Raw genomic sequence first — 27090 nt, forward strand, 5'->3', positions numbered from 1 at the left:
TCCCATGCTTTCAAGCACATCTGCTCTGCTTAAATTGCTCCAGTGCACCCCACCCTGGCCTCCACAGTGGGGTTTGGGAAAGCCCCCTGCCCACCTTCTAACCCCTTAATCTCTTTGAAAAGCAGAAAGGACCGCTCGTTTTTTGCTCAGTTATTTGCAAACCCCAGTACAAGGGAAGGAAGCTGGTCCTGCATGTGGTGCTGGGATTGCACCCCAGTCTAGACCCGCTCTGAGCTCCCCTTGGCTCCTCCTCACCTCATCCTCACCAGTTTCTCAGCCAATTTCAGGAATAAACCTCTGGCTAATGGCAGGGGACTCTGACTCAGTGCATGCCTTAATAACACGTTATCAGCCATATTGATCCTGCTCCCGTTTCTGAGTGCTGGAGAGGAGGCTGCAGCTCACCTGCAACTCCAAGAGAATGATCCCCATGACAGCCTTCTGAGGATCTACAGCCTGTGTACCCCAGAGCATCCTTTAGGACATGGAGAGCTTTCTTGGGATGACGAGGACTCTTGGAAGAGTTGGGGCTGAGTGTCTCTTTTATGCTGTCATGAAGGGGACCACATTACTGCATCTTGGACACTGTATTTAAGCATGGAAATGGGGGGCTGGATGGGGTATTACTTACTTGCTGTACTGTCCCTTTCCTGCCAGGTAATTCCTGAACTGATGGTGAGCTCTCATTAGTGCATGTTCTCTCCCAGTGATGCTGCATTTGTGTCTCTTGGGGGTCAAAGAGGGCCCTGCACGTTCTTTGAGGTTTTTTCATGGAGATGCTTCTCAGCATCCCTATGAAATGAAATCTATTCTAGTGGACAGGAAACGTCTGTAAGATGGAATGCTTGGGAACCTGGAGGGATGGTAGGTGCAGTTGTGCTGAAGCCAATGGGATGAGTCCTTTTACATCCAAAGCTGTAAATTTTCAGGTATGCTAAAGCTCACTCAGGAGAAAAATTTGGAAAAGATGACAATCTGGGGAAAAATCCTTGTTTTTTATGACAGGAGCTCCTCCTAGTTATGCCACATGAGTGACTTGGGAAGCAGAGGTTTGGTTACAGTCCTGAAGAGTGTGGGATCAGTAACAGCCAAACCAACCATAGGAAAGTGTTAAACTAACCTTCTGCCATCCCATTATCAAAAAAGAAAAGAATAAAAAAGGAGATAATCCTTGTTTAAATATCACAAGCAGCAGCTGAGTCAGTGGGAGCTTTAGACTGGAAATGTCAGGGAGGAATTTAGATTTTCTGAGCAGTCGCTGCTCTGCAATTATCATAAGGCACTTACAAGGACCCCTTGTCTCTTGTTGCCCTCAACACGCATCTGCAGGGAGGGGGAGCAGAGAAAAAACACATGGCCCTACTGGGGACAGATAAGGAAATCCAAACTCCATCCCACTAAAGGCACAAGGCAAATCCCTTCAGGCTATGGTCAGGCTTCTGCTGCTGTTCAGGTCAAACGTAGGTAGGGAGGAAGGGAACGTAGGGGGAGGTGGGGGAGGGCAAACCCACAGGAGAGGCAGGGAAGCAATATATATGAGAAAGAGGAGAAAATCACATCCTGCCTCCTCCTATAAAGGTATTTATTTGCTTTTGGTGATGTTTTGGAAGTAGGAACAAGAAGGGAGAGAACAGTGAAGATCTGGGGAGTTTTTACCCTCTTTGTAGTGCTTTTCCTCCTGGACTATCCCACCTTGTTGCCATCCAGCACGTCCCTGATGTAAATTAAATAAGGGAAAGTACTATTAAACCTTCTGATGCAGGCACTGCCAGAACTGAAGGGAAAGGGATGAGAACTCAAACTACGTAATTTCTACCACATTAAGTGACGCAGAGAGATGAATTTTCCTAGCTGGTACACAGGGAAAGGTGAAAGATTTCCTCTGCAGGGGTGATGTGTTCTTACCTGTCATTTCTCAGGAAAAATGCCAGGTTTCTGAAACCAGTCTTGGCCAGGTGCAAGGTGGAAGGACCTCAGCCACGGGGAGGGGTCTGCCTTCCCTTGCTGGGGCTCCCTGGCTGGGGGCAATAGGTACCTGTCCCAGCTTTGTGCCCAGTGGGTCACCACAGGCGGGTCTCCTCCTGCACAGCCCGCAGGCTGTCCATCCCCTTAGTCTTACCCTGTCCTGTCTCAGACAAACCCTTCGAGGGAGGCACCTGTTCTGGTGAGGCCAGCTAAGGCAAAGGGGAACATGGCATTCCCAATGCCCATTTGGCTAGCTTGCCATCACTATTAGAAACATATGTCCTACTGCTGACTTGAACGTTTCTTCTTTGCCTAACTTTCAGCTATTGATCTTTTTGTTCTCTTCTCCACTAAGACCTGTATGAACCTAAAGATCCTTAGGGATCCACATGTGTAACCGACAGTCCCACCATTTGGGAGGATAGGAAAAATAATCTCATAAATGCTTTTCCATGACATCATCCCAGCAGCTTAATGGCAGAAGTACTGAAGTCAGGCATATTGTTCCAGTAGACATCCCAGACTCTTTTCTTTCTTTACTTTCCATGACTGTGAATCAATAAAACATTGTTGATACACCTTGAAGATCCAGAAGAGAAGCACAGGGCTTTGATGAGTCATCCCCTTAAGCCTGCTGGGTGGAATGAACCTTGCCATGGATGATGCATTTGCGTCCATCCTCTGAAAAGGAGAGGAAAATATTTTCTTGTGCTCTTTTTCATGTATTTATTTACTTGATGGCTACCTGTTAGGAATAACAGATGAGATCCCAAGCAGATGTGAATCAGTACGAAAGCACTGGCTTCACTGTGAAAGGACGGTGATAATTTCCAGTAGAGATCTGGTTGTGTCTTTGTAATAAATCTCGCTGTTCTATGCTGATGCAAAACATCTTCCTGTGTATAAACAGAGCGAGGAATAAACGTTTGTATGAAGTCAATATGGTGACATTTTCATAGGTCTGAGACCCTTTGTGTGACACATAACGCTAAAATCACATCAGACCTTTTGTTTGACAGGTGGATGGTTTTTATCTTCCAGCGCCTGAGGAGAGGGGGAACTGACTGAAATAAGAAGTGGACGATTTGCTGTTCACATGGAGGTAGCACTGAGCTGCATTTTGCTGGGCCACCTTGGTGACCTGAGCTGTTGTTACAGAAGATGAGAAAAGGGGTAAGAGGAGGGGGAGGAAGATGTATCTATGTCAGAGAAGTTATATGTTCATGAAAATGGAGTGTGTTGGACAAACACTGACAAAGCTCTGATGGAAAACCCTTGTCCTCTTCTAGCATCATTTGCCTCCACAGCTGGAACAGCAGGGATGGGTGGCCAGCAAACGGAGGGGAAAACAACACTCAGAGGAAGGGACCCGGAGCTGATATGGGGCCGAGACCCATCCCAGCCACACTGTGCAGCCTTGTAGTCAGGTCCTAAGTCACAAGTGACCATGGGTTGAAGTCCCTTCAGGTCCCATGTCATCAGCTTTGGCCATGCTCAGACCAGTCCAACACACAGGGAAGGTTTCCTTCTGGAAGGACAGTGGGAACTTGCTTTGGTACCTCACCAAGGCTTGTCATTCTCCTTTCTGATAGTGCTTTGAGTTACATAAATTCTGTCTTACTCCATGGCATGGGTGAATGAGCAAGAAGGTGAAACATGCAGCCATGATCACCAGCAATGAAGAGACTAAATTCCCCAAAACCAAAAAGCTTTCAGGGATGAATACAGCAGGACTGGGACTTAATGAACTTGGCAATAAAATGGGGACATGCCCTTAACTTTCTTTTTTCATCAACAGGAAGAGTTGAAAATTTGAGGTCACTGTAAACCTCTTAGTGCTGGGACTTCCGAGGGTCTGGAGAAAAATAAGCAGTAACAGGAGTCCCTTTTGCACATGTATTCAGCAATGCAAAGACCTGATGGACTACCAGGCATCAGGTGAGAGGAATGAAAGGAGGTGAGAGCCAAATATTTCTATTGATTTCTGCATCTCTTGCCCACCATTAACTGGTTCTTCACAGCTGAAGGTCACAGCAATTACCAGCCTGGTGGCAGAAGGCAGGAAACGAAGCAGTGAGTCAAATGACTTGCCCACGGCCATGAGCTGAGCTGTCAGAAAGGCAGTCCCTGTTTTCTGTGTTCATGGCTGGCAATAGAATTAGCTGTGGACATTTGTGGACATTTGATTCTTCTTGTCATAATGTTTTGGATCTTTTCTGGCTGCTCTTTAGCTGCATTTTTTTTTCCAAAAAAAGCAAATTCACTTTCGAACTCAATGTTCAAAAATCCTGTGCCAGACCTCTCCATATGATAATTACTGCTTCTTGAAGGTTTTTCCACCTTTCTAGGAGCTCATAGAATTCTCTTCAGCCTCTCCTCACTTCTCAAAAGGCTTGAATTAATTTTTTTTTTTTAATGAAGTAAACTCCAGAAACTGGGAGTAAAATATTTGGTGTCCCAGACTTACATAAAATCAGGAGTACTGGTGGTGCAGAAAATCTGTTGCAATACACATAAATTGCCTTTCTGCACAAAGATGACATTCTCTGATGATCTTGTTAAAGAAATTGCCCACAAGTTGAAATACAGTGGGCCAGAGGTGTCATCAATTAATTTTACAACACCACTAAATGGCATGTTCCAAGAGGTGTGCATTATATTCCACCACCTGCTCATGACTCTCTGCTTTCTGGCCACATTTCCAAAGAGAAAATTGCTCCTAAGTGCTTCCCCATTGATCTGAGACAAGATGGTTGTTTTGGATTCTGCAGTGGCAGGTGAATCATCAATACAATATTTCTGAATTTTCACTTGCCTGTTCCAGGTCCATTTGCTGAAATAGAGAGCTGGGTTTGCTTCTGAAAACTCAGGGCTAAATTCTCAGTTCCTGAGAAGAGTTTGTTTTCCCCCTCCATCCAGGTACCCTCCAGTCCCTTTGAAAACCCTTTCCCCAGACAATTCACTGTTTTCCTGGAAGTCAGGTTATTTTCCTCTGAAAAGCTGATTGCTGAAAAAACTTCCCAGAATTCTATTTTCACTGTTTTCCAATGAGGGGAGATTCCATGGGTTTTGAGGCAAGTTTCGAGCAGCATGGGCACAGAATTTTGTGTCTGAATGTGACAATGAAAACAGAGTTATGAGACAAGCCACACGCTTCAAAATAGGGGGCAGAAGGACATTTTTTGTGGGTTACAGGAATATTCTCAGGTTTAGCTAAAGGCTAATCTGGCCTTCTGAAGTGTGAAATCTCTGACATGGATGTTTGCTGCTGAGGGTATTGGCCTTGGTCCTTAAGCCATTGCTTGGCATCTGTGGAGCAGATCTCTCCTGTACACTGCATTGTGAAAATGCACTGGCACACAATGAGGCAAAATGTCATCGGAGGAGGTTGCACAGCCCTACTCCATCATCTCTAAAAAAGTGCATGTTTTCTTTTTTTGTTTTTTTGGGTTTTTTTTAAACATAGTTGGCTGTTTTGATTTTGCCTTGGAAGAACAACCCCTGCACAGAGACCCATCACATCCCAGAGGTTGCCTCTGCAGTGGAGGGGATGGCAGAGCTTTTCTCCTAGGGTGGCACAAAGCATCTCTCTGCCCTGCCCTGGATGTTTAGCACGTCTCTGCTGCTTGCAGCCCCCCTTCCCCAGGGCTCATCTGTCGTGAGACAGCCTGAGCACAAAATCCACGTTTTCTAGATAATAGGAGGCTGCGAAGTTAAGAGGGAGGTGAGCATTTTAATTTTCTCTTTTATTTTTTTTCCCTACTGATGCTGGCCCAGTCTTAGGGAGGATGCAATGATGTGAAGGCCTGAGGTGTCATTATGGGTTATTAAACTCCTTTGTGGCACTTGGGGATGTTGAATGGAGCCGTGAAGGGAGAAGAGGAAAAAACATCTCTTGATGGAGCTGGCTCACTCCCCTATAATTGCTTCAAATTACGGCAGACTGTAATTATTCATGCTGTGGAGGGGAAGAGGGAGAGAGAGCAAGTGGGTGGAAGAAAGAGCAGTGAGGGTGCCTGGGCACCCCTCATGGCTACCAGGGTTGCCTTGGTTGTGATGGGAGAGGGCAGCTCGCCCTCACATCAGGGTACACCATCCCTTTCTGGGCCTTGCTGGGGGACTGTCACAGCACAAACCCTGTCCCTGCAGCTCCCTGGCCCACCAGAGAGACCCCCCGCTCCTGCCCTGTGCCTTTGCCACTGGTTCACCCTGGGGCTTGCATGAAGATGACAGGTTGGAGATCACTCCAGCTCCCCACAATTAGGGGTGGATGTTTGGCAGGTGGTGTTTCCCCTTGGTTCCTGTACCCAAGGTGCCCAGAAATGGTGATTATTGTAAACAATGCTTGTGGATGGGACATGGTTGGATGATCTACTCGATAAATTGAGCCTTGTACCATGGTGGAAAGAGATTTTAAAGATAGGCTTGTATATACTGATTGTCATCATAGTTATCCTTATAGCAGTGCCTTGCCTGCTCCAATGCAGCCACAAATATTAATATCTTGTTTCTATCTCTGCACCACCAATCCCACATCCAGTGGCAGGTGAAACCAGCCTCCACAGAACCAGCAGTACTTTGCACCTTAATGCCTTTCCTGGGTCGTTTCTGGGTCTGCTTCACCCTTGAGAGAAGCACAGTCAGAGCATCCCAGTTTATGGATTTCTCTGTCTGGGGACTAGTGCAGGGAAAAAGTGTCCAGCCGTGTTTGCCATGGCTGCTTTATGTCAGATTAATCCCTAAAAACACACAGCTGGATACACATAGCACCCACACACATTCAAGGATGGTCATGTGGTTGGGAGTATGAGAAACAAAGCAGTGATGGAGACCCATCCATCTGTTGTATTTCCTTTGTAAAGCTTCCTAAAGGCTCCCCTTCCCTATTAGCAAATCTGGTAATTAGTCAAATGTGATAAAAGCTGAGACAAACCCGTCTTGGTTTAACCAAATAGGCTTACACCCCCCCAAAAGTCATGTCTGATATCAGCAGAACTTAAACATGGACCCAGGCAGGTGGTTTAGGGAGATGTAGACACACTGAGAGATGAAAAATTCTAAGATGTGGCTGGCTTCCAAAAAGATGGGAATTTTCCTGAAAGGACACAGGTGGGAAATGTGTTGAACAGCCTTGCACTGGACTCTCTGGGAAAAAGTAAAATCCTTTTGCAGCCGTGCTGATAATTGCTCTGAAGGACACCCACCCACCTTGCTGCCCAAAAGGAGAACCTGCTGCCACATGCTTCCTGCCAGCTTCCCTCTTCTGTCAGCTCCTCCAGGACAGGAGAACCACCCTGATTTTTCACTCCTATCAGAGTGTGAAATTCCTACCATGGCAGTCCCCTCATGGCAATCTGCACGTTTTCCCCTTGGTTGCATGGAAAGCAGAACTTTGGCTCCATGCTGGACAGCATTTCCATACAATGCAGGACTCTCATCACCAGACAGGGATGGGGCAAGCAGATTAGCAGGGTTTGAAGAAGAAGAGAGCTGTATGCCTAATTTGCCAACAGTAGGAAGACAAGGGAATAAAAATCAAGGGCTTTGGGATGAGATAACCAAGGAGAAGGACTGCTGATCTTGAATAAAGTAGTGGATTTCACAAGGGAAGTAACAACATGCAACAAGACAAAAGGAAAAGAGAAAATATATTCAGAGAAATTCCACCTAGTCATACAATAATCTTGAGAACTTGTTTGATGTTATCAGCACATTTTAAAGCCTCTGCTTGTCAGAAGAGCTTTCATATGTAATCTCTGAATAGGTTACAGCCTGCAGGAAGGCTGAGTGGCTTATTCTGTTCCCATATTTACTATTTTTCCAATTTTCTCAATTCTTTACATGAACTGACATTTTAAGGTTATCCTCTTAGCAAATTTATTACAGATTTGGATAACTGGAGCTTGCTGTGATGGCTGATTTTAGGTTTATCATCACTGGCAAATACTTCTCAAAAGAGACCGTTAAACTAAGTCAGTTTCCAAAAATAAGAAGTCTAGCAAAATGATTTCTCTTTCTGATTTTAAGGTAAGAAAACAGCATGAAGGAAAAGGGATTAAATTAATCAATTAATTTAAATTTTGTCTTTGTTCTTAAATTGAACTGAAAACCTCAAATGAAAAATGTTGTAATTCCATATTCTACATGCTGTTTTAAAGGTGCAAGCCAGAATAATTCATCCACAGTTAAAACTTTGATTTGGTAAAAACATTCAAATGCAATTATTGTAAGTCTCATCCTACCCAAGTCCCTATTTCCTTTCCAAATGAAATCCCAGTGAAGCTGGCCCAGTCCTGGCAAGACCCTTCATTGACAATGCTTCTTTTTAACAGGTATTACTCTAGCAAAGTCTCTGAATAGTTTTAACTAAATATTTCTTGACTACCTAGTGTAACTATGGCTTTTCATCCTAAATACCTTTGCAGCTTCATCCTATATTGTGGGGAAGAGCTGTGCCCTCTGCCCTCTTTCTATGCCCCCTTTACTGGCATTAATGCTGTTACAGAATCCCCACTGAGGCCTCTTCACTGGTGCCTCCCACAAAAGACACCTGAGCATTATTTTTGAGGCCTCTTTTGAAGTGGGTTCTTTTCTTCCTTACAATCTTCAGAGCCCTGTTCCTGGCATCCCAGCCTATCCAACAACCATGGCTCACCTCAGCCAGGGACATAAAAATAAATCAACCATAGCATTGTGTTAATTTGAATCCCCCAACAGGAGGGTCCTCAAAGCCACCCCAGCAGACAGGAGGTGGCTGAGCCTGCAGTGCTGCTCCTTGACTGCCTTCTGGGCAGTGGAGTGCCTTGGAATCTGCTCCCAAAATATTTTCTGAGAAAACCTTGCAACACCAGGCAGCATTACCCTCTGCCGGTTTGGTGGGGTCTTATCTTGTGTTTTGAGCATCCAGGGTTTAGCAGAGAGCAAATAGACAGTTTAGGAGACTCAGAGGGGATTAGGGATGAAATTAAAGCAAAAGCAAGGGCTGTTCTCAGTGTGTGAGGTGATACCACACGTGAGGACACAGAGGCTGGGGATAGATGAGCCACGATGGCTGCTTAACTCCTTCCTCTGGTTTTTACTGTACTGACCAGCCAAGTGCCCTCAGCACCTGCAATAAGAGAAGATACTCCACATCACTTAAAATCCATTTTGTCTCATACTGCACCAATCTTTAGCTTCTGCCAACTGCTTACTTCAGCTTCAACTCCCAACAATGAACTTCCCCAGCTGCCGTGGTGGGGCAGGCAGTGTTGGTCACGCTGCCTGCTCTCTGGTGTTTGGTAAACATCAACAACTTTGCATCCTCAAGGATGTTAATGTGTTGTGGTTACTCCAGAGCTTTTGGCACTGCAGAAGTCATCAGCAGGCTAGGATGAACTCAGCTGTCCTGCTGAGTGCAGGATGAGCCACCAACCCTACCAGATGTCAGTGCTGTGGTCAGCAAGGCTGCAGGTGAGCTCTCGGGCAGTCAGCTGGTGAAAGGCCACCAGCTACCCCGCCACAGGGATTTGTGCCAGTCAGTGGCCTGTCACCAGGATGGAGGTGGCTCACACAAAGCACGGCCATGCATTCTTGCAGCACTTGTTTGGGTGGGACAGCTGCTGGAAATCTAATCAGAGAAAAATGCCAGTTTTACTCACAACAAAGCAGAGACCCTCGCATGGGTCTGACCCCTCACACACCGTCAGCCCCAGCTGCACTCAGGCATTTGGTCCCTTAGGAATTACTGCAAGAGGAGCAAAGCACTTGGGAAGGCAGGACTGCGAGGGTTTTTCCAGGTTATTTCCTCTACAGCCTTTTTCATTTCTGAGGAGTCAGATTCTGCCCTCCTGCTTTCAGAGTGACATGGCCAAATGAAGCTCTGAGGTGGTGGGGGAGCCCTGGAAGGCACAGCTGTGTTCTCTATTCTGACACACAGTTGTCAGGAGCCGGGTGCCGGGAGGTGCTCACATGAGAACGGCATCCAGTCCCGCAGCTGCCTTGCGGGAATCAGTGTTATTTTCCTATTACTTTACTGCCTCCATGACAAGGCAAACAAGGGGGGAAAAAGGCTGGAGAGGGCTAAATCTCTGCCTTCCTTTCATTTCATCCTTTCACAGATCAAAATCCTTTCATGCAACTCCCAAGCTGGGGAAGCAAATGTGCCGGACTGAAACATGTAATGAGAATGAACTCCATCCAGAAGTGAGGGGGAGGGGGAAAGGAGAGAAGGGGTAAATTAGAGAAGAAATCTTTTGGATGCAGGCAAACAGGTGGGGGATTGTCTGGTCTGTGAAGGCAGGGTGTCTGCAATCTTTGTAGCGATTAGATTTAATGGGACAGACACGTTTCTCTCCTTCATATCCCCTCCTCCTCTCAGCCCGAGGGGGAGAAAGGAGGGAGGTGGTGATGGGGAGGTGGCAGGGGAAGAGAAGATTTGAAAGAGTCTTTGACGTCAGCCCTGCCCTATAAAAAGCTGGCAAGGAGCTGGAAAGCAGACAGCAGAGCTCGTGGAAGAGCAAAGATGCCAACCCCGAACATCTCCACCTCTGCAGCCAAAGGCTTCCGCAGGGCGGTGTCGGAGCTGGACTCCAAGCAAGCCGAGGCCATCATGGTAAGACAACCCTACCTCACTTCTTTCCCTCCCCCTCCAAAATCCACAGACTCTTCCATAGCTATAGGCAGAGGCAGGCAAGGATAGATGGACCAACACTTTGTTTGTGGGACTTCCCCGACATGGGCACGTCTGGGCTCCAGGCTGGCAAAGGGAAATTACTCCAACAGTTCTGTCTACATACTGATACATGTGAAATGAAAACATTTAAGGGGGTGAAAACTTGAAATAATGAAACCACCTCAACAAAAAGTAAGGTGAACAACCCACAGAGCTAAGGTAAGGATAGCAAGGAATACCCCTGTGAAAGGCAATTAGAAGATCATAATGATTTCGAGGTTTCAAGGCATTAAACTGCAGAGATTTCACCTGTTTTAGCATAATAAATAAAGTGGGGCTGTCATTTCAGACAGCACACAAGGCACAGGCAGTTTAACTTGTTTGTTCATGGCTGCTATATCCAGTTTATGTCCCAGAACATCCTTCCCCCATTTCTGTTCCCAGTCCTCCTTGATGTGTTCTCAGCCCTGTGTTTAGCCCAGGGAAAGCTCCTGCAAACACCAGGTCTGAATGTGTCAGGGAAAGGAGAGAAATGTCAAGTGTCTTTAGAAAGCCAAACCTGGCCAACCCATCAGACTTGCTGTAGGGACAGGGACATTTCAGCTCTTAACTTTGAAGCCATACCAGGCAGGATGAGCTTGAAGACTCCCAATACTGGACATTCCTGTGAGGCAAAGATGTAGATAGGCAGCAGGTGACAATGCAGGAGCCAGAGCAGCCAGTGGCAATGGGTGCACCAGGAGGGGACCTTAGGAATAGAGATGGGTGATGTAGCAGATATGCTTGGCAGATGTCTGCACTGTGACTCCAGCAGGTCACTTTTAGATCTCCCCATTTCTCTCCCTTATACCTGCTGCCTTTTTCACCCACTCTCCTCTTAGCCCTGTGCAATGCTCTGCCTCACTAAAAATCAACCACTACATTGGCAGAAAGGTGTTTTGGACAGTGGAGTTTGCTGGAAAAGAAGGGAAACATTTAGAAAACAAGGAGGTAAGCTTGCTTTCTCTAATAAATGGAAATCAGGGAAGGCTTCCCTCTCATGCAGTCCTTTTCATTCCACAAAATAATGAACACTCGAGTGGCCCTTGAAAACCTGATATTTTCCAGGCAACTTGCAAAATCCATATTTGAGACGCTCAGTGTCTGGAGAAGTGAAGAGTGTTTGGTTATTGCACCCTCTGGGGTGCTGCTCTGTGTTTTATGAAAAAATGGACCACTGAACATAGGGGCCAGGGGAGTTCATGTTCAACAAGTGGGCTGACAAGAGTGAGGCAACCTGTTTGGGGTGAGTGGCTCCTCCTTAGCCTGTGATTGTTTTTGAATGAAAATTTTCAGAAAAGGGAAAACAAATAAAATTAAAACTTTGCCCTGTGGCGATCGCTCTGAGAGCTGGATGCATGGAAAGCTTTTCTCTTTGCTCTCACCTAACACAGGAGATCTCCACAACCCTGCCCTCTACCAGGCAAGAGGCATGACTCTGCATTTGTACATGACATGGCACGTCCCTGGCCCTTGTGTTGTCACTGTGACCGTAGGTGATCTGCCCCACAGCCATCACCCACCATCACATCACCTCCAGCAGCTCTCAGGTGTTCCCTTGCCAGGGAAGCTGCAAACTGGTGGGAAAATCCAGACCTTTGCAATCCCAGAAGTCCTCTACAGCAGCAGGTATTTTACATGTCAGCTGGGCAGCCAAACATCAAATTCCATGGAAAAATCTTTGGTTATGTATTAAGTTTTTCTGCTGCTAATAGTTTTTGCAAGAGACCCTGGGACTGTACCTGGGGCAGTCTGGTTACAGAGCCAAGCAGGAGACAGATATTGGTGCCAAAAAAGCAGTAAAAAGCACCCAGGAAAGCAGGGGTGGGACATTAATGTCCCCAGGCTTTACAATCCTTCCTGATTGCAGCAAATAATGAGCTGGGGGCGGGGGGGGAAAGGAACAAAATAGCTCAGAACACAGAATTTTTAATAACAATATGCAGGCTGGGCACACTGACTTGCAGCAAATTCGAGGAAGGAAAAATGAACAAACCCTTCATAAGAGGTGCAAACTAACCTTCAGAAGAGGTGAATGAGTCAGGCCTGGTTAGGCAAATAAATGCTTTGCAAAATCAAATTACAGTTCTCACTGTAGCCAGATATGCACTCAGGGAGGGAGTCTGCAAGACAATTCAGAAATATCATATAATGGTGCCTTTGGAAGAAAGAAAGGCATTTATCAAGAGATCAGTTTGGTTATTATATATCCCACAATCCTAATTTCCAGCAAAAGGAGAAAATAGCCCCATGAGCATAAATGTGAGAGGTAGATTTGAGGACAGTGAGGTGGGGAACACACAGCCAGGCAGCCTCAGCTGGCAGAGGAGGCAGCAGGCAGGCAGATTCCTCCCAGCCCTCTTCTCCCAAGGAAAATTCAGCCTTTTTTTGTTTTGATTTGATTTTTTTTCCCCAATTTACCCACTTAAACTATGCCATCATGCAGCTATGAACAGAAACCAAAGCCCCCACTCCTGCCTGCCAGGGGCCACCCAGCTCCAGCACATGTGAGGGATTGGTTGAGTCTGCTTCTCCTGGTGCAGCTTTCCGGTCACCCAACCCTGGTATTTTAAACCCACCCAGCTGGATTTCAATCTGGTTTAGATCCTCAATATGGGGGTCTAATTTCCCTTCTCTACCCTTCTCCTACCCAGAAGTAAAATCCTGCTGCACCTTGGGGCACAGAGTGACAAGGCACCCTTGGGTAAAGCACTGCCTGGCTTGGGATGGCTGTGGAGCTCATTTTCTGTGGCTGCCACAGGGCACAGTTTGCCCTGCTTATTGCAGGCACTTCAAAGTAAACACCAGCTTAGCTTAAAACACTGCACTGGTGGAAAACACACTTAAAGCTGAGCACATGCTGACAAGATTTTTAAAGTTACTGAGGTCACTTGTGAGATGTCTGCTCTCTTTGGGCATGAATGCCACCAATTCAGACAAGCAGCAGCATGCACGTATTTGTTATAAGGTGTTTTTCTGTGCCCTGAGGAATAAAGGGGGGGGGATCTGGAAATGTCATTTTGGAGGGGTATCTTTACTGAAACAGGAGCAGATAGAGGTGTGTGGGCTGCTGCCTCGATGTGCTGCTGAGTTTTTGAGGCTGTATTTAAAGAGTCAGCTTTACACCGCTAAAGCATCCAAGAGGATTCTCACAAGAAACATGAGTTACTGATAGTGGGCTTTGAAAATCAGAGAGAAAATAAACTTACTAATCAGTCAGGCTGTCTTGTTAAAAGGAAAACACTCTTAATTTTCATGAGGTAGGGAAAGCACTGCTTAGTTAGCATGTTCTAAATATTTTCACTGTAATCACAGGGGAAACTACAGCCAGTCCCACTCTGTGTCCTTCTTCAGTGCTGTGCCAGGTTTCTTTTAGCAAGCTCTAGAGGTTTGTCATCTGGTTTGGGTCTTGAACACAGAAAACTAGAACCAGATGCATTGCCTCTGAATAGAAAACTGGTTGTAAAAAGACCAAGAACAAATAAGTTGGTATATGAGCTATTTGTACAACAAAAGAAACAGCAGTGATTGAAATAGTTTGTAGTTCACTATAAGTATAAACAGGTGTCCTGACATGACCTCAGGCACAGAGTTGCATTTTAGGTTCAATTCCAAGTAACAGAAATCTGCAGGAGTTTGTTCAGACAAAATGAATCTACAGATAAGTGGGAGGAATTTATTTTCTGGGGTATATGGTTGTGGTTTCAATTACACTTCAATGGATAAGCATCCACTTAATGTCAAAAGTAAATGTCACATTGGATCCTGGGAGCAGTTTTGCTAAGCTGCCCTGCTAATACACCTGCAAACAGTTCCTGTTTCCTGGCCAGGCCACAGCTGTGGGCTTCACCTGTCCCTCACAAAGTATCTTTTCTCAGATGACCTCAGGTTTATCTGATGTCTCTCCACTTCAGTTCATCAGACACCTGAAAACCACGTAAGGTTTTTGTGGGTTTTGGTTTTTTTCAGAACATATTGAGAACTGTTGCTAGGGGAGGTGAGAGGAGAAGCCCACTCTCCAGTTATGCTAAAAAGATATTTTACACAGTTTTGTTTTTTTTTACCAAAGATTCACATTTCTGAAAGTTCAATTCTAAAACCTCAGTCCTCATGAGCAGATCTTCCTCTACAAAGCCAGGCAAGTCAGTCCAGGCTTTCCCTGCTTCCTCTGCTGACACATACCAGTCACATCTTATCCAGCTACTGGGAATGCCTCTGATCTCCTCCACTCTGTGAGCAGTGTTATTTATTTCTGTTCTGCCTTCAGTCTCCAAGGTTCATTGGAAGACGCCAAAGCCTCATTGAGGATGCCAGGAAGGAGAGAGAGGCTGCGGCTGCAGCCACTGATGCTGCAGAGTCCACAGAGACCATTGTATTCGAGGAGAAGGATGGGAGAGCCATGCTGAACCTCTTCTTCATGCTCAAGGGAGCCAAGACTTCACCACTGTCCCGTGTCCTTAAGGTATTTGAGGTGAGTACCTTGGTACTCAAGGAACACACTACAGGTTTCACGACTGGGCTGTGAGAAGCGTCACTTGAGTGTAATAAAGAAGCCTCAGACTAGGTCTGCCTACTTGAAATTATCACAATAATTGTCTGGTATCTCTGAAGTCATGCTTTGCTCGTGGCCCAGTGTGTTCTCACTTGCCATCAGTAACAAGGAGGCGTATCTCGTCTTGCAGTGCTGTTAAGCTCTGTCCTAAATTTTGCTTAATTATTTTGTTTCACACTCAAGTCCACACCTTATGGTTTGCAGTGTACTCTGACAGCCCTCCCCACTGCTCAGCACTTCAACTTCAGGCACAGGCTCTGATCCCACATTCAAAGCAAGCTGCGTGCCCTGCCTGTCCACAGACCAAACTCACCTCACTTGTGGGTTGTTACCACACTGGTCCTCAGTCAAATAGTTACAGAAACAACTTTGTCCTGGGTGTAAAACTGGCATATTGATTTCAAAATTACCTGCTCTATTCTGATTCACATGTTAAAGGTTCTGTTGGTTCCCCGAGAGAAGCATCCTGTCTATGCCTTTAATTCCAAGGAAAACTGGTAACCAAGCTTTTTCCCCCTAGCCAGCAATGTAATGTTGCATTATATAGGATCTCACTGCCATGAATGGAAAGACTGAGATAAGTGCTGCCTATTTAAACAGTAATCCAAGCATGATAGCTTGCATTCATGTAGTGTGTTTTCATCCAGAATGATTCAAAAGTGTTTTGCAAACTGAGGTTCTGAGATGCATTTTATTTATGGTAGTTTAATTTCATTGACTTCAGCAGTGAGAGGAGAGGACAATTTGTTCCCATTAATCAGTCACGGGGCTTGCAAGGGGCCTCTGGAGGTCTCAGGTCCAACCTCCTGCTCAGAACATGTCCAGTCACAGCAGGTTGTTTGAGGCTTTGTACACTATACAGAAAACCTGCTACTTAAAAACTGTAAACATACAAAAAGTGTGTTTGGGGGATAAGTATTTCCTTGAAATTGTAGGGCATTCTAGCTATTCATTGCCCATTTAGATTACCTCTGATAATCTTATGAAAAACTTTTAGATCTTCAGCAATTACAATTCCTCTACGAGAACTGTTGAGAGAAAAGCTGTTTTCTGGGCAATGTATGGTTCTTGTCTCCAGACTGAAAGAACCTTTATTACAAATTTTCATACAAAACCCATGTGTTGAGATGACTGGGGTCTCCTCAGAACACACAGGTGCCAGATAAAGCATGACAAATCCACCAGTGTAACATTCAACAGGCTGCTCAGTGGGTATGAAACAGTTGTGTAAGCTCTTTTACTTCAAAGAGTTTATGTTATATTGCATTTAAACTCTGTAATTTAAACAATTTTTAAAACATCAAGCGAGAAGCTGTGGCAGTTTATGTTCAAATATTGTTTGTTTCTTCCTGGAGCAAAAAAGCTCTTTGAGCTTGTCACAGAGAGAGCTTTAAATATAATAAAAAGACACGCATGTCAAGTCCCAGCAGAGGAAGATTCATTTCCCAGATCCCTCTGGCAATGCAGGTACAAGATATGAAAGCAGACGGGCATAATGACATTTACCTCATCATGAACCAAGCTGCAGGGAAGCTGGTTTCACTCTTCTGTATGTGTTACATGCAGCTGAAGCATAGGTAATGCAATCACAGCTGTCAGATTAATGCAAAGGTATCGATTGTTGAGGGGACAATGTAATAGTGAAGTTGGTAGGTACATTAAAAAACACAGGTAAATTTAATTTACCTGTGGCATCACGTCTGTTCCTTCTCATCTTTTTGCCTCTGATTAACAAAAGAAATCATGTCCCTTCCTCTATCAAAGGTCCTGCAGGAACTTTGGGAAGGTTGGGTCATTGCCTAGTGCCTTGGGCTTGTACTGCCAGTTTTCACTGAGCTAAAGAAAATACCCACAAATCTACCAGGGCCCTCTGCGAGACTGCAGACATCATTTTGCCTCCTTGTTCCATGGGGGAGGCCAGTTCCTACAGCGAGCCCAAATGACATCGGTGCTGGTGTGAACCCAGACCAGCGCTGGTGCGGACGAGCCGCGGCAGCCCCGGCGTTCAGCACCACGGCCAGCGCCGCGCCGCCGGCCCGCCCGGCCCGCGCCGGACCTGCGGGACCCCGCGGGACCCCGCCGGACCTGCTGGACTCTGCCAGACCCCTGGGACCCCGCCGGACCTGCGGGGCCCCGCCAGGCCAGCACCCCACCCGCCACAGCCCCCACCAACACACGCCTCGGGAGTGGCTGGGGTGGGAAAATGTAACGTGGCGCTCTGCCACATCAATTGGTCTTCTTTGCCATGTGGAAGTCTTCTGTTGGTTGTTATTGAACGGCCTCGGTGTTTGTGCAAAAGGAGAAAATGTGGAATTAATGGGTAAGGGTGCTTATACGGGAGGGAGGTGGGAGGCTTGAAGAAAACAAGAAGGAATCCGTCCCAGACTGGGATTGTTCATCCTGGAAAAGAGAAGGCTTATTGGTGACATAATTGCAGCCCTGTAATAACTGAAGGGGGTCTAGGGGAAAGATGGAGAGGGACTTTTATAAAAGCACGTAGTGTCAGGGCAGGGGGGATGGATTCAAACTGAAAGACAGTAGGTTTAGGTCAGATAGTAGGAAAAAATTGTTTACTGTGAGGGTGATGAGGCACTGAAATAGGTTGCCCAGAGCTGTGGATGCCTGGGAGTGTTAAAAGTCGGGTTGGAGAGAGCTCTGAGCAACCTGGTCTGTGAAAGCTGTCCCTGTCCATAGCAGGGAGGTTGGAATGAGAATGATGTTTAAGGTCCCTTCCAACCCAAACTGTTCTATAATTCTGTGTCCATATGGGTAGTAGCAGGGGGTGTTTCAAATGTTGCTTAATGTTTTGGTTTTTTTCTTCCTTTCCGTGTCTCAAAAGACATTTGAAGCTAAAATTCACCACCTGGAGACCAGGCTTAGCCGAAAGGCCCGTGAAGGGATTGCTGAGCTGGAATACTTTGTGCGCTGTGAAGTCCACAGCTCTGACCTCAATACTTTCATTAGCTCCATCAAGAGGGTAGCAGAAGATGTGAGGACCACTAAGGAAGACAAATGTAAGGAACTTACAAACACTTTCACTTGTGCTGAGGGGCTGAGCTCTCCCTGTAGAAACACGGTGGAGGCTTTGTTATTCCCAGTAAAGGGAAAGGGCTGCTGTGCACTGAATTTGAGCAAACCAGAAGGGACTGCCTCTGGGATACCTGAATCCTGAAAGTATTTTCCATCCTTGTCCTTTTCTCAACAGACTCCACTGTTCATAGCTCATTCTTCTGGTAAAAGATTGAAAAAAATTGAAATAGGAGGTTGAATTTCATGCTTTGCTCACACCTCTCCTCATTAGTTCTCCATCCCTACTCCAGCCTTTTATTTTATAAATGCAAAGTAGTTTCCTACCTATGTGTGACCTCTGTACAGATTCAGCACTAATCTACAAGACACTTCCTGTGCCATCCTGTTCTGAAGATAGGATGATTATTGTAGAAAAATATTGGAGGAGACTATCCCTAGAGAACTATGACCAGCAGGATCTCTGGGTGTTTTTTAATGTGAATCATTCAGTAAAATCTAATTTTCACCTTCTTCTTCAATTTTGCCACAAAATATTCTGCTGAGAGATGGGCAAGGAAGTAATGAAATGCAGATCATGGCATTAGACATGACTAGGAAAGGAGCACTGAGATTGTGAAACTACTGCCTGGAAGTAGCTGTGCCATGTTGTATGTGTGCATTTGGTACACCAGATCAGGTGTATCTTATTCAGCCTCAGAGGCCCTTCTCTTTAGGGGATCTTCCCTTGCACAGACAGACTGTCACTTTCTCTCTCCCCATAGTTCACTGGTTTCCCAGGAAAATCTGCGAACTGGACAAGTGCCACCATTTGGTCACCAAGTTTGACCCTGACTTGGATCTGGATCACCCGGTGAGTCACTCTGAGTGCACCCTGTCCCACTGAACTCCTGAGCTGTCCCACGGAAGCAGGGAGCTGAGAACACCCATCAGTGCAGCTGATCAGGGGACTGGAGTGTGACTGCCACCTTGAGAGATGTCTCTACAGCCAGTGATGAATTTTCCTGGGTGAGAAACTTTAGTGACTGATTAAAAGTTCTGTGTCTCTGTTCCTGTTTGTCACCACAGGGCTACTCTGACCCAGTATATCGGCAGAGAAGGAAATCAATAGCAGAGATTGCTTTTCACTATAAGCAGTAAGTCTCCTTCCTAACATTCATGTGGGGATAATGACATGTCAGTGAACCTATTGGGAAGTCATTGTATGTCACCTGTATGACACTTCTCTTCCTTTATGTTTTGTCTCCCTATTCAGCCTTTCCAGCTCCTTTTGTGTCTCCCTTCTCTCATTGCATTCCAGTCTCTCTTAAATTAAAAAATATCTGTTGTCATTAATTCATACATTGGTAAGAGTATAGTAAGAATAAACCTCCTGCATAACAAAAGCCAGATATATATCCATCAGACCTCAAACTTCATTTGGAAATTCTCTTTAGAATGGCATCTAGTTTTGACTTCAGTGTTTCAAGTACTGAAAAAGATACCCATGCCCAGAAAATTTGTTCCAAAGGTTCATTATCCTGGTCGTGAAAAAAATGTGGGTTTTATTTCTAAGCTGGACTTTGATAGCTTTAGCTTTTACCCAATGGATCACACATGCCTTTCATCTACTAGGTAAAATACTGCAATCAGATTTATTTCTTTTTTTGCTTTGAGGGTATTTATAGGCTAAATGATTCGCCTCCTAACTCTGCTAAATTAAATAGATTCCAGTAATGTTCCAGTAATTGTCTTATATAGATTTAAGACTATGCCTTGTACTCTTACTTAATACTTCTATTCTGATACATACAGTGATAGCACTCAGCATGTTCACTACAACATCAGACAGAGTCTGATATTCATGTTAGGTTTGTAAAATATTCCCTAGATCCTATTCAGTGACGCTGCCTTTCACCTTAGCATTCTGTCTCTGAGCAGGACTTTAAGTGCTGAAAGCAGTCTACAGAAATTATATGGGTCACTTGTTTGAGCTACCCCTGCAACTGGTGTGATCCCAGCAAGGGCTTCTGCTCTGGTTCTCATGTACCTTGCCAATTTGAAGCCCAGGATATGAACACTGATGGTTTTATCCTATTCAAATACTAAACACACAGAAAGTCACAGTGCCAGAGGAAGAGTCCCAAGTGACACAGGGTTAAATACTGTCCTAAGATGAGGCACCAATTTAAGAGGTCTTCTCTAACATCTCACCTACAGGTTAACATTTATGAGCCACTGTGTAGCATCCCTTCAGGCATCCCTTCAGGAACTGTGCTTTACAATATATGAATATCTCATTTGTCCAAACACAGAAAATAAAGACTTAAGAAATACAATTGTTAACTATGATGAGAAAAAGCAAAATTGTCATTTCATCAATGCCCATTTACATCAATGTTGAAATTTTCTTTTCCTGCCATCCTTAACCTTATTGACAATATATTTTTCTGCAGGTCAAATGCATTTAGTTTTCCTTATTAGCTGCTTTTATTTCCCAGCCACCAGTTCATTCTTGGAGCCATCAGCTCCCTGAAGCTCAGACATAAGAAATGAATTTATTTTCACACACAAAGTTTTAAAATTTCTTTTTCAGAGAAAACCATTTTTTCCCCCCTGGTAAATATTACACCTGCTAAACTCTTGCTCATCCCTTGTTCATTCACAATCTCTGACTAGACTCATGCTTTTCTTTGCATCTATGTATTTGTTGCACCTGTACAAATGCCCCAGTACTAAGGCTTTGTTTTTCCTGTCACCCCCTTGTTTGGTTTTTAAAGAAGATTTAAGAACATCATGCAGAGCTTCTCCAGAGTGCTTCCTCTCCTGGGGAAGATGGGCCTGGCTGGGGCTCTGCTCAGTAATGGTGCCTTTGCCTTGCAGCGGGGACCCGATCCCTCACGTGGAGTACACGGCGGAGGAAACAGCTACCTGGTGAGTGCTGATTTCATGATTAGTGCTGATTTCACTAGTACTGCTTCACCACTAGAAGCTGTGAATCAGAACCCAAACATTTAGGGCATGACCTCTTGAAAAATGTGTCAGGAGTGCAAGCATCCTACTTAATGGCTTGTTATGAAAAACACTTTCATGGTGCAGCCTCCAGGAGTTTCCTCCAAAGGAGCTTCCCCACAGAGCAAGGTGGATAATTTGGAGCCCCACTTCTCTAAGGGTCCTGACTCAGTAGCAGCCTCCAAACAAAGAGCAGTTATCACAGCTGCAGGAAGAAGTGTGAGGCCCATGGTGAATGTCCGTGTGGTACCTCACAGGCCTCAGTTAGGAAAGCACTCCCTTTGAACGTGATTTTTTCCAGGAGTGTTGTGCAGGAGTGTTTCTGAAAACAAGGCCAGCTCATATGAGCTGAGTACACAGGCTTCTGAACAAGGTCATCAGGTTCTATTGACTGTCTTCACAGTGCAGCTTCAGGAGTTAACCTACTGGGAATATTTTAATTCCAGCTAATACCTTTCATACAGTCTTCTGACCTCCAAGTCAAAAATAGGTCTGTGCAGACACAGACCTGTGCTGCCTTTGCAGGGTCATTTGAATGTGTGTCTGTGTGTTTACATACCTCTATCAATGTGCAGAGACATAGACTTAGGTGGAGAAAGGCAAAAGGACACGGAGCCTAAAGACATGAGTCCCTGATGGTGCATAGCCAGAGCGCAGGAGGGGACTGGACACATTAACCACTGAATGTCTGCCACCTCTCCTCCTGAAGGAAGGAGGTGTACAGCACCCTGAAGAGCTTGTACCCCACCCATGCCTGCAAGGAATACCTTGAGGCTTTCAGTCTACTGGAGAAATTCTGTGGCTACAATGAGAACAACATCCCTCAGCTGGAGGAGGTGTCCCGCTTCCTGAAAGGTGAGTACGAGCCCGGGGCACCCAGGTTCAGGGTCTGAACCCAAAGGAGTAGTGAGTGAGCCGAGATTTAGGAGGAGAGCTGGTGCCTTGGGCATTGCTCACAGAGGACAGAGGTAGAGCCCAGGTGGTGGGGCCTGCAGCCAAACACAGCGGGCTGTGGCTGAAGGGCAAGCCCATGGTAAACGATCCCGCTGAGCACCTGAAGAGCAGGGGCTGTTCCCAGAGAAGCAGATGGATTGGGCTGTGTAGCCCCCAGTGCTGGGGGCAGCCTGTGGGCCGAGCGCCCTGCACAGCGGGTGTGTGCTGTTTCAGAGAGGACTGGCTTCCAGCTGCGGCCCGTGGCTGGCCTGCTCTCGGCACGGGACTTCCTGGCCAGCCTGGCCTTCCGCGTCTTCCAGTGCACGCAGTACATCCGCCACGCCTCCTCGCCCATGCACTCCCCCGAGCCGTGAGTATCGCCCGTGGCCTCCCTCCGCAGAGCCCCAGCCGGCCGGACATCGCCCTCTTCCCCCAGCAGACGCACTCTGCTGCTGCTGACTGTGTTTGCCTCCTTTCCCCCTCCCCTCGGCAGGGATTGCTGTCACGAGCTGCTGGGGCATGTCCCGATGCTGGCTGACAAGACATTTGCCCAGTTCTCTCAGGTAAGGTGGTATCTGCTTTCTCCCCCTGAGAGGTGGGAATCCAAACCCTGGTGTTGCCACCTAAACCTTTCTTCCTCTTATTAGCCATGAGTTCTGTGATGGACCAAGACCCTAAATACTGACTCTGCAACAAAGTGGTTTTAGTCTGATCACGATGAAGTCCCAGCAGATGCCTGGCACTGCAGGGCAGCAATATGTATGGTCTTGAGCCAATAAAACAGAGCAATCAATGTCTAAGGCCCTCAGTCCCGATGTTTGCTCCTTCCCTTCTCTTCCTAGGACATTGGGCTGGCGTCTCTGGGAGCAACTGATGAAGAAATTGAGAAACTAGCAACGGTAAGATTTCCCCTTTGCTGGATGGGGACACAACACCTCCAGCAGTGCTTCTGTGGTATCAAGGGGACTGGTCCAGCTTGGTATTCCAAGATTTGCAGGCTCAGAGCTCCCACCCAAGCTGCCCCATGCTCTTTTCATGATGACTGTGCAGAGCAGAGATCAGTTAAACAGCAGAGCTCACTTGCACATTAACCCAATTTTCTCGGGCACCAGTAGTATCACCAAGCATCGGATTTCCAACAACAGCACTGCTGGGACTCTTTGGGATGGGATTAAATGACATCTGCTTCCTTTGGCTCTCCCTCAGCAAGGTGACCTGTCCTGCTCCAAGGACACCAAACAGCAGCATCTCACAGCAGATGGAACAAGCCTAGGAACACAGACTCTGTCCTGGTGTAGCAGCAACTTAGTTTAGCACTTTTCTCTGAAACCAAAGTGTAGAGAGGGGACAAAGAAGCAGGTGCCTGTTCCTTTAAACAACCCCAGAGCCTGGCCATGGTGTAAGGGCTCAGAAGTGACAGGGAGATTAGGACGAGGAGCTGTGTCCCTCAGGAATTTTTCATTTTCTTTTCACAGCTTTACTGGTTTACAGTGGAGTTTGGGCTCTGCAGACAGAATGGAATAGTCAAAGCCTACGGAGCCGGGCTCCTTTCTTCCTATGGGGAGCTCATTGTAAGTCCCACTATAACCTGCCTCTGCTCTAGACCCTGTGGAGAAAAACACCTCCTGCTTCTGCACAATGACTTCCCCCAGTCTGTTCTCCACCTTTGCCTACCCCATGTGTGGTCTCCACTCCCCTTAGTCTCACGCTGGATTTTTTCTGCCATGTTCACAGCACTCCTTGTCAGATGAACCAGAGGTGAGGGACTTTGACCCTGATGCTGCAGCTGTTCAGCCCTACCAGGACCAGAACTACCAGCCTGTTTATTTTGTGTCTGAGAGCTTCAGTGATGCCAAAAATAAATTGAGGTAGGACTGGGCAATGAGAGAGACCCAAACAATAGGAGATGAGGGTGTTATATTGAAATAGGGCTTGACATTTTGGCTGCTTTCAGTCTGAGTTCTCAGAAGTGCTCTGAAAACTTTGGTCAGGTCTTCCAAAGTAAAGCAGTTCTCCAGATCCTACAGGGAACATGCTTGACATGAATAAATCTATCCAGGGGGAAAAATTGGCTTCTGCCACTAGGCTTGTTAGCATTACTGTTAGTGTTACTGGGCCCCAGATACCATCCCACCATGGTAACTGGGTTTCCCAATCCCATGGGACTGAAAACAGGATGGTAAGGGTCAGCTTTACCCACAGACATCTGTTCAGAAGAGCATTTTCTTGGTCATACCCAGAATTGCCCACAGGAGGAAAGCTCAGTCCTTGGACTGCTTTGATTGACAGAGGAAAACTTTGCCTATACCACTTTTATCCTCACTTAGGAAAGAGACAGGATGAGACAAACATGACGTACAAGACTTAACAGTTCCTACAAGAGGGGTATTTAATATAAATAACTTGGTGAGGACTGCTATATTTCAACTTCTGCTTTTATTACTCTCACTTGCACTGTTCATACAACCTGGAGTCCAGCTGCTCAAAAGCAAGCACGGGGGAGCCCATGCTCACACACACACACACACACACACACACACACACACGGCTGCTTTAAAAAAAACTCAACTGCTGCCTAATGAGTCATTTCCTTGCATTTAAAAAGGGAGAATACACCATATACACAGCCAAGATTAGGCTAGAGGGTCTTGACTGTGACAAGCACTGTAAATTATCCTCTTTAAGGAGCTCAGAGACCACACAGATGCTGCTCTGTAAGGTGAAAACATTAAAGCATCGTCCCTTTTGCATTACTGGCAGCTGCCACCACAGGCCTGACTATCAGTGTTACTCCTAGGGAAAAACCTCTTTTCTCAGAAAGGACACACTCCCCCAGTGCCCTTCCAAGCAGCCGTGATGTATCTAGTTGTCTCAAAAGGTGTCAAGTGAGCACACCCATTTTGGAGGGCAGGTTTCTAGCCATTAGAGGCTGTGCTATGAGCCATCACTGTGACTGCTGACATTAACAAAAGAGTGAGCAGGACTTTGCCTGGCAGAACTGAGAGGAACCACATCTTTTAGGAGGAGGACAATGTGAGTATGCACGAACCTCCTTTGTTTATGCTTTTTTTCGTTGTTTTCATGCAACGGCATGGCAGCTCCCTGCCAGCGCCAGCCTGTGCCTTGCACCGTGTTTCCCCTTGGCCCTCTGTGCTGTGTTTTCCTCCAGATCCCTCCAGTTCCGGCCTAGCCATGAAGTACCAGCTGGAGGAACATCTGTCTCCATCTGGGAAAGGGCTGCGCTTTCCCGAGCGCCGCGCCGGAGCAGCCCCGCGGTAGCCACAAGAGGGTAGCCTAAGCTAAGCAATCCAGGAGCGAAAGGGTGAAGCCTCGGCAGAGGACAGGAGCATGCCTGTTGTTAGCGCTGTTTGTCCCCTCATGTTCCCAAGCCTTTCCAGCGTGAGACTGCAGCCACAAGCACCTAACTATAGATTTTCAGCTCCATAGTCATACAACCATACAACCCCCAAATGAAAAAGCCCTGCCTTGTCAAGTATACCAATCTCAGTGCTGGAAGTGAATGTGGGCAACTTTGGGGAAGCCCTCCCCTTGATTAGCTTTCACTTGACCACATGCTTCTCCATTAGAAAAACAGCAACAAGATCTTGCTCTTGAGAGATATCAGGTAGAGTCAAGCTCATCGCCGAGATTCAGGCTGAATTTGGCTTTGGGTACAGCAGTGCAGCTTTGCTGAAGCACAAGGCTCTGGTGACACTATTCTCATCCTCTAGCTCAGGTCTGAGCCACTGCCTGTCAAGTCTATCCTTAATAAGCACACAGCTAGTTCCCCCCTCCCCAAGCAGAGATTAATCAATAAATGCATGTCAGAAAGGATTTAGTAATATACTACAATAATACCAGAGGCTTTCCCTGCAATTAGCTTCTAAATCTCCTTGGCCTTTTTTGAAAAGGGAATTGCAGCAGGGAATGCCTGGCAATGGCCATGGAGGTGACCAGTTTGATGTGCCCTCCTGTTTGGTACAGCCCACAGAGAGCCACAGTCAAACTCATGGTGGTCCTTGACAAACAGAAGGGATCTCAACTACTGCTGCAGTGGGGCTGGAAAGGTGGAAACTCTGCCTAAAGGAGGCATTAACCTGTGCTGATCTTCCTGGGTAAATGGTGATGAGTAGGAGGGAGACTCAGGGCCCCTGCCCTGTAGCCATCCTTGTGCACCTTCCCTTGCAGGAGCTACGCGGCGCACATCAAGCGGCCCTTCTCGGTGAAGTACGAGCCCTACACCCACAGCATCGAGCTCCTGGACAGCCCTCAGATGATCTGCCACTCCCTGGAGAGCGTGAGGGATGAGCTTCACTCGCTGATTAACGCGCTCAATGTTATCAGTTAATACAAGAACTGAGCCCTTTCTGTCCCCTCCCAGCCCCCAGAGTCCTGCCCTGCCCTCTCCTGGTTCCCAGCTGATCATTCCTACCTGTCTGCTCCAAACATTGGCACTGCTGCCTGTCACCACGCGACCCCAACAGCTTCCCACGTTTGTATGTAGGGCCAGCTCGGAGGAGGGCAGCAGGACGCACCCAAGGCCTGCTGGCTTTTTGGGTAGCTTCTCTATTGACTGCTGGAAGAGGCTTAGCAGATACAAAAAGCATGGCCAGGCTAAAAAGTTGAAGTCAAGAGCTGTATGCTAGGCTCCTGGGTGCAAGGAAGAGGAGAAAATCTACTGTATTCAAAAAGAAAAAAAGAGAAGCAATAATTTTTTTTTAACTGCAATTTGACAGAAAAATTTAATTTGCCTTTTTTTTTTTTTATCCCCAAAGCAACTCTATGAGTCTTGTTCTTAGTTATCCTAATATTACTATCACCTGATGTAGCTCAGGTGAGTGACTAATGCTATTGCTGGCCTTTTCCAAGGAAGGTAAACATCTGGTTTGGATGCTCAAACCCAGTTTCATGCAGTTTTCAGTGTAGATAT

At 46.4% G+C, this 27090-nt stretch overlaps 1 protein-coding gene across 1 annotated transcript; it reads left to right on the plus strand.

Moving 5' to 3' along the window:
* The first annotated feature begins 10468 nt into the window (after positions 1–10468).
* Positions 10469–26821, plus strand: TH (tyrosine hydroxylase). Its single transcript, XM_066552178.1, has 13 exons — positions 10469–10558; positions 14925–15128; positions 18049–18223; positions 19001–19089; positions 19305–19372; positions 21099–21149; positions 21937–22082; positions 22395–22530; positions 22654–22723; positions 23003–23059; positions 23636–23731; positions 23895–24028; positions 26349–26821. Exons 1-13 carry the CDS (start codon positions 10469–10471, stop codon positions 26506–26508), a joined length of 1476 nt encoding a protein of 491 aa, XP_066408275.1. The 3' UTR covers positions 26509–26821.
* Positions 26822–27090: the final 269 nt, after the last annotated feature.

The sequence above is a fragment of the Molothrus aeneus genome, chromosome 6 (genome assembly GCF_037042795.1).
Source record: "Molothrus aeneus isolate 106 chromosome 6, BPBGC_Maene_1.0, whole genome shotgun sequence".
In the NCBI taxonomy this organism is placed as follows: Eukaryota; Metazoa; Chordata; class Aves; order Passeriformes; family Icteridae; genus Molothrus; species Molothrus aeneus.

What these genes read in the sequence shown, in the direction of transcription:
- TH (XM_066552178.1), top strand. Translation starts at nt 10,469, where the DNA reads ATGCCAACCCCGAACATCTCCACCTCTGCAGCCAAAGGCTTCCGCAGG. An exon ending in AAATTGAGAAACTAGCAACG is followed by an intron (nt 23,060 to 23,635) that starts GTAAGATTTCCC and finishes TTCTTTTCACAG; the next exon opens with CTTTACTGGTTTACAGTGGA. An exon ending in CTTCCTATGGGGAGCTCATT is followed by an intron (nt 23,732 to 23,894) that starts GTAAGTCCCACT and finishes CCATGTTCACAG; the next exon opens with CACTCCTTGTCAGATGAACC.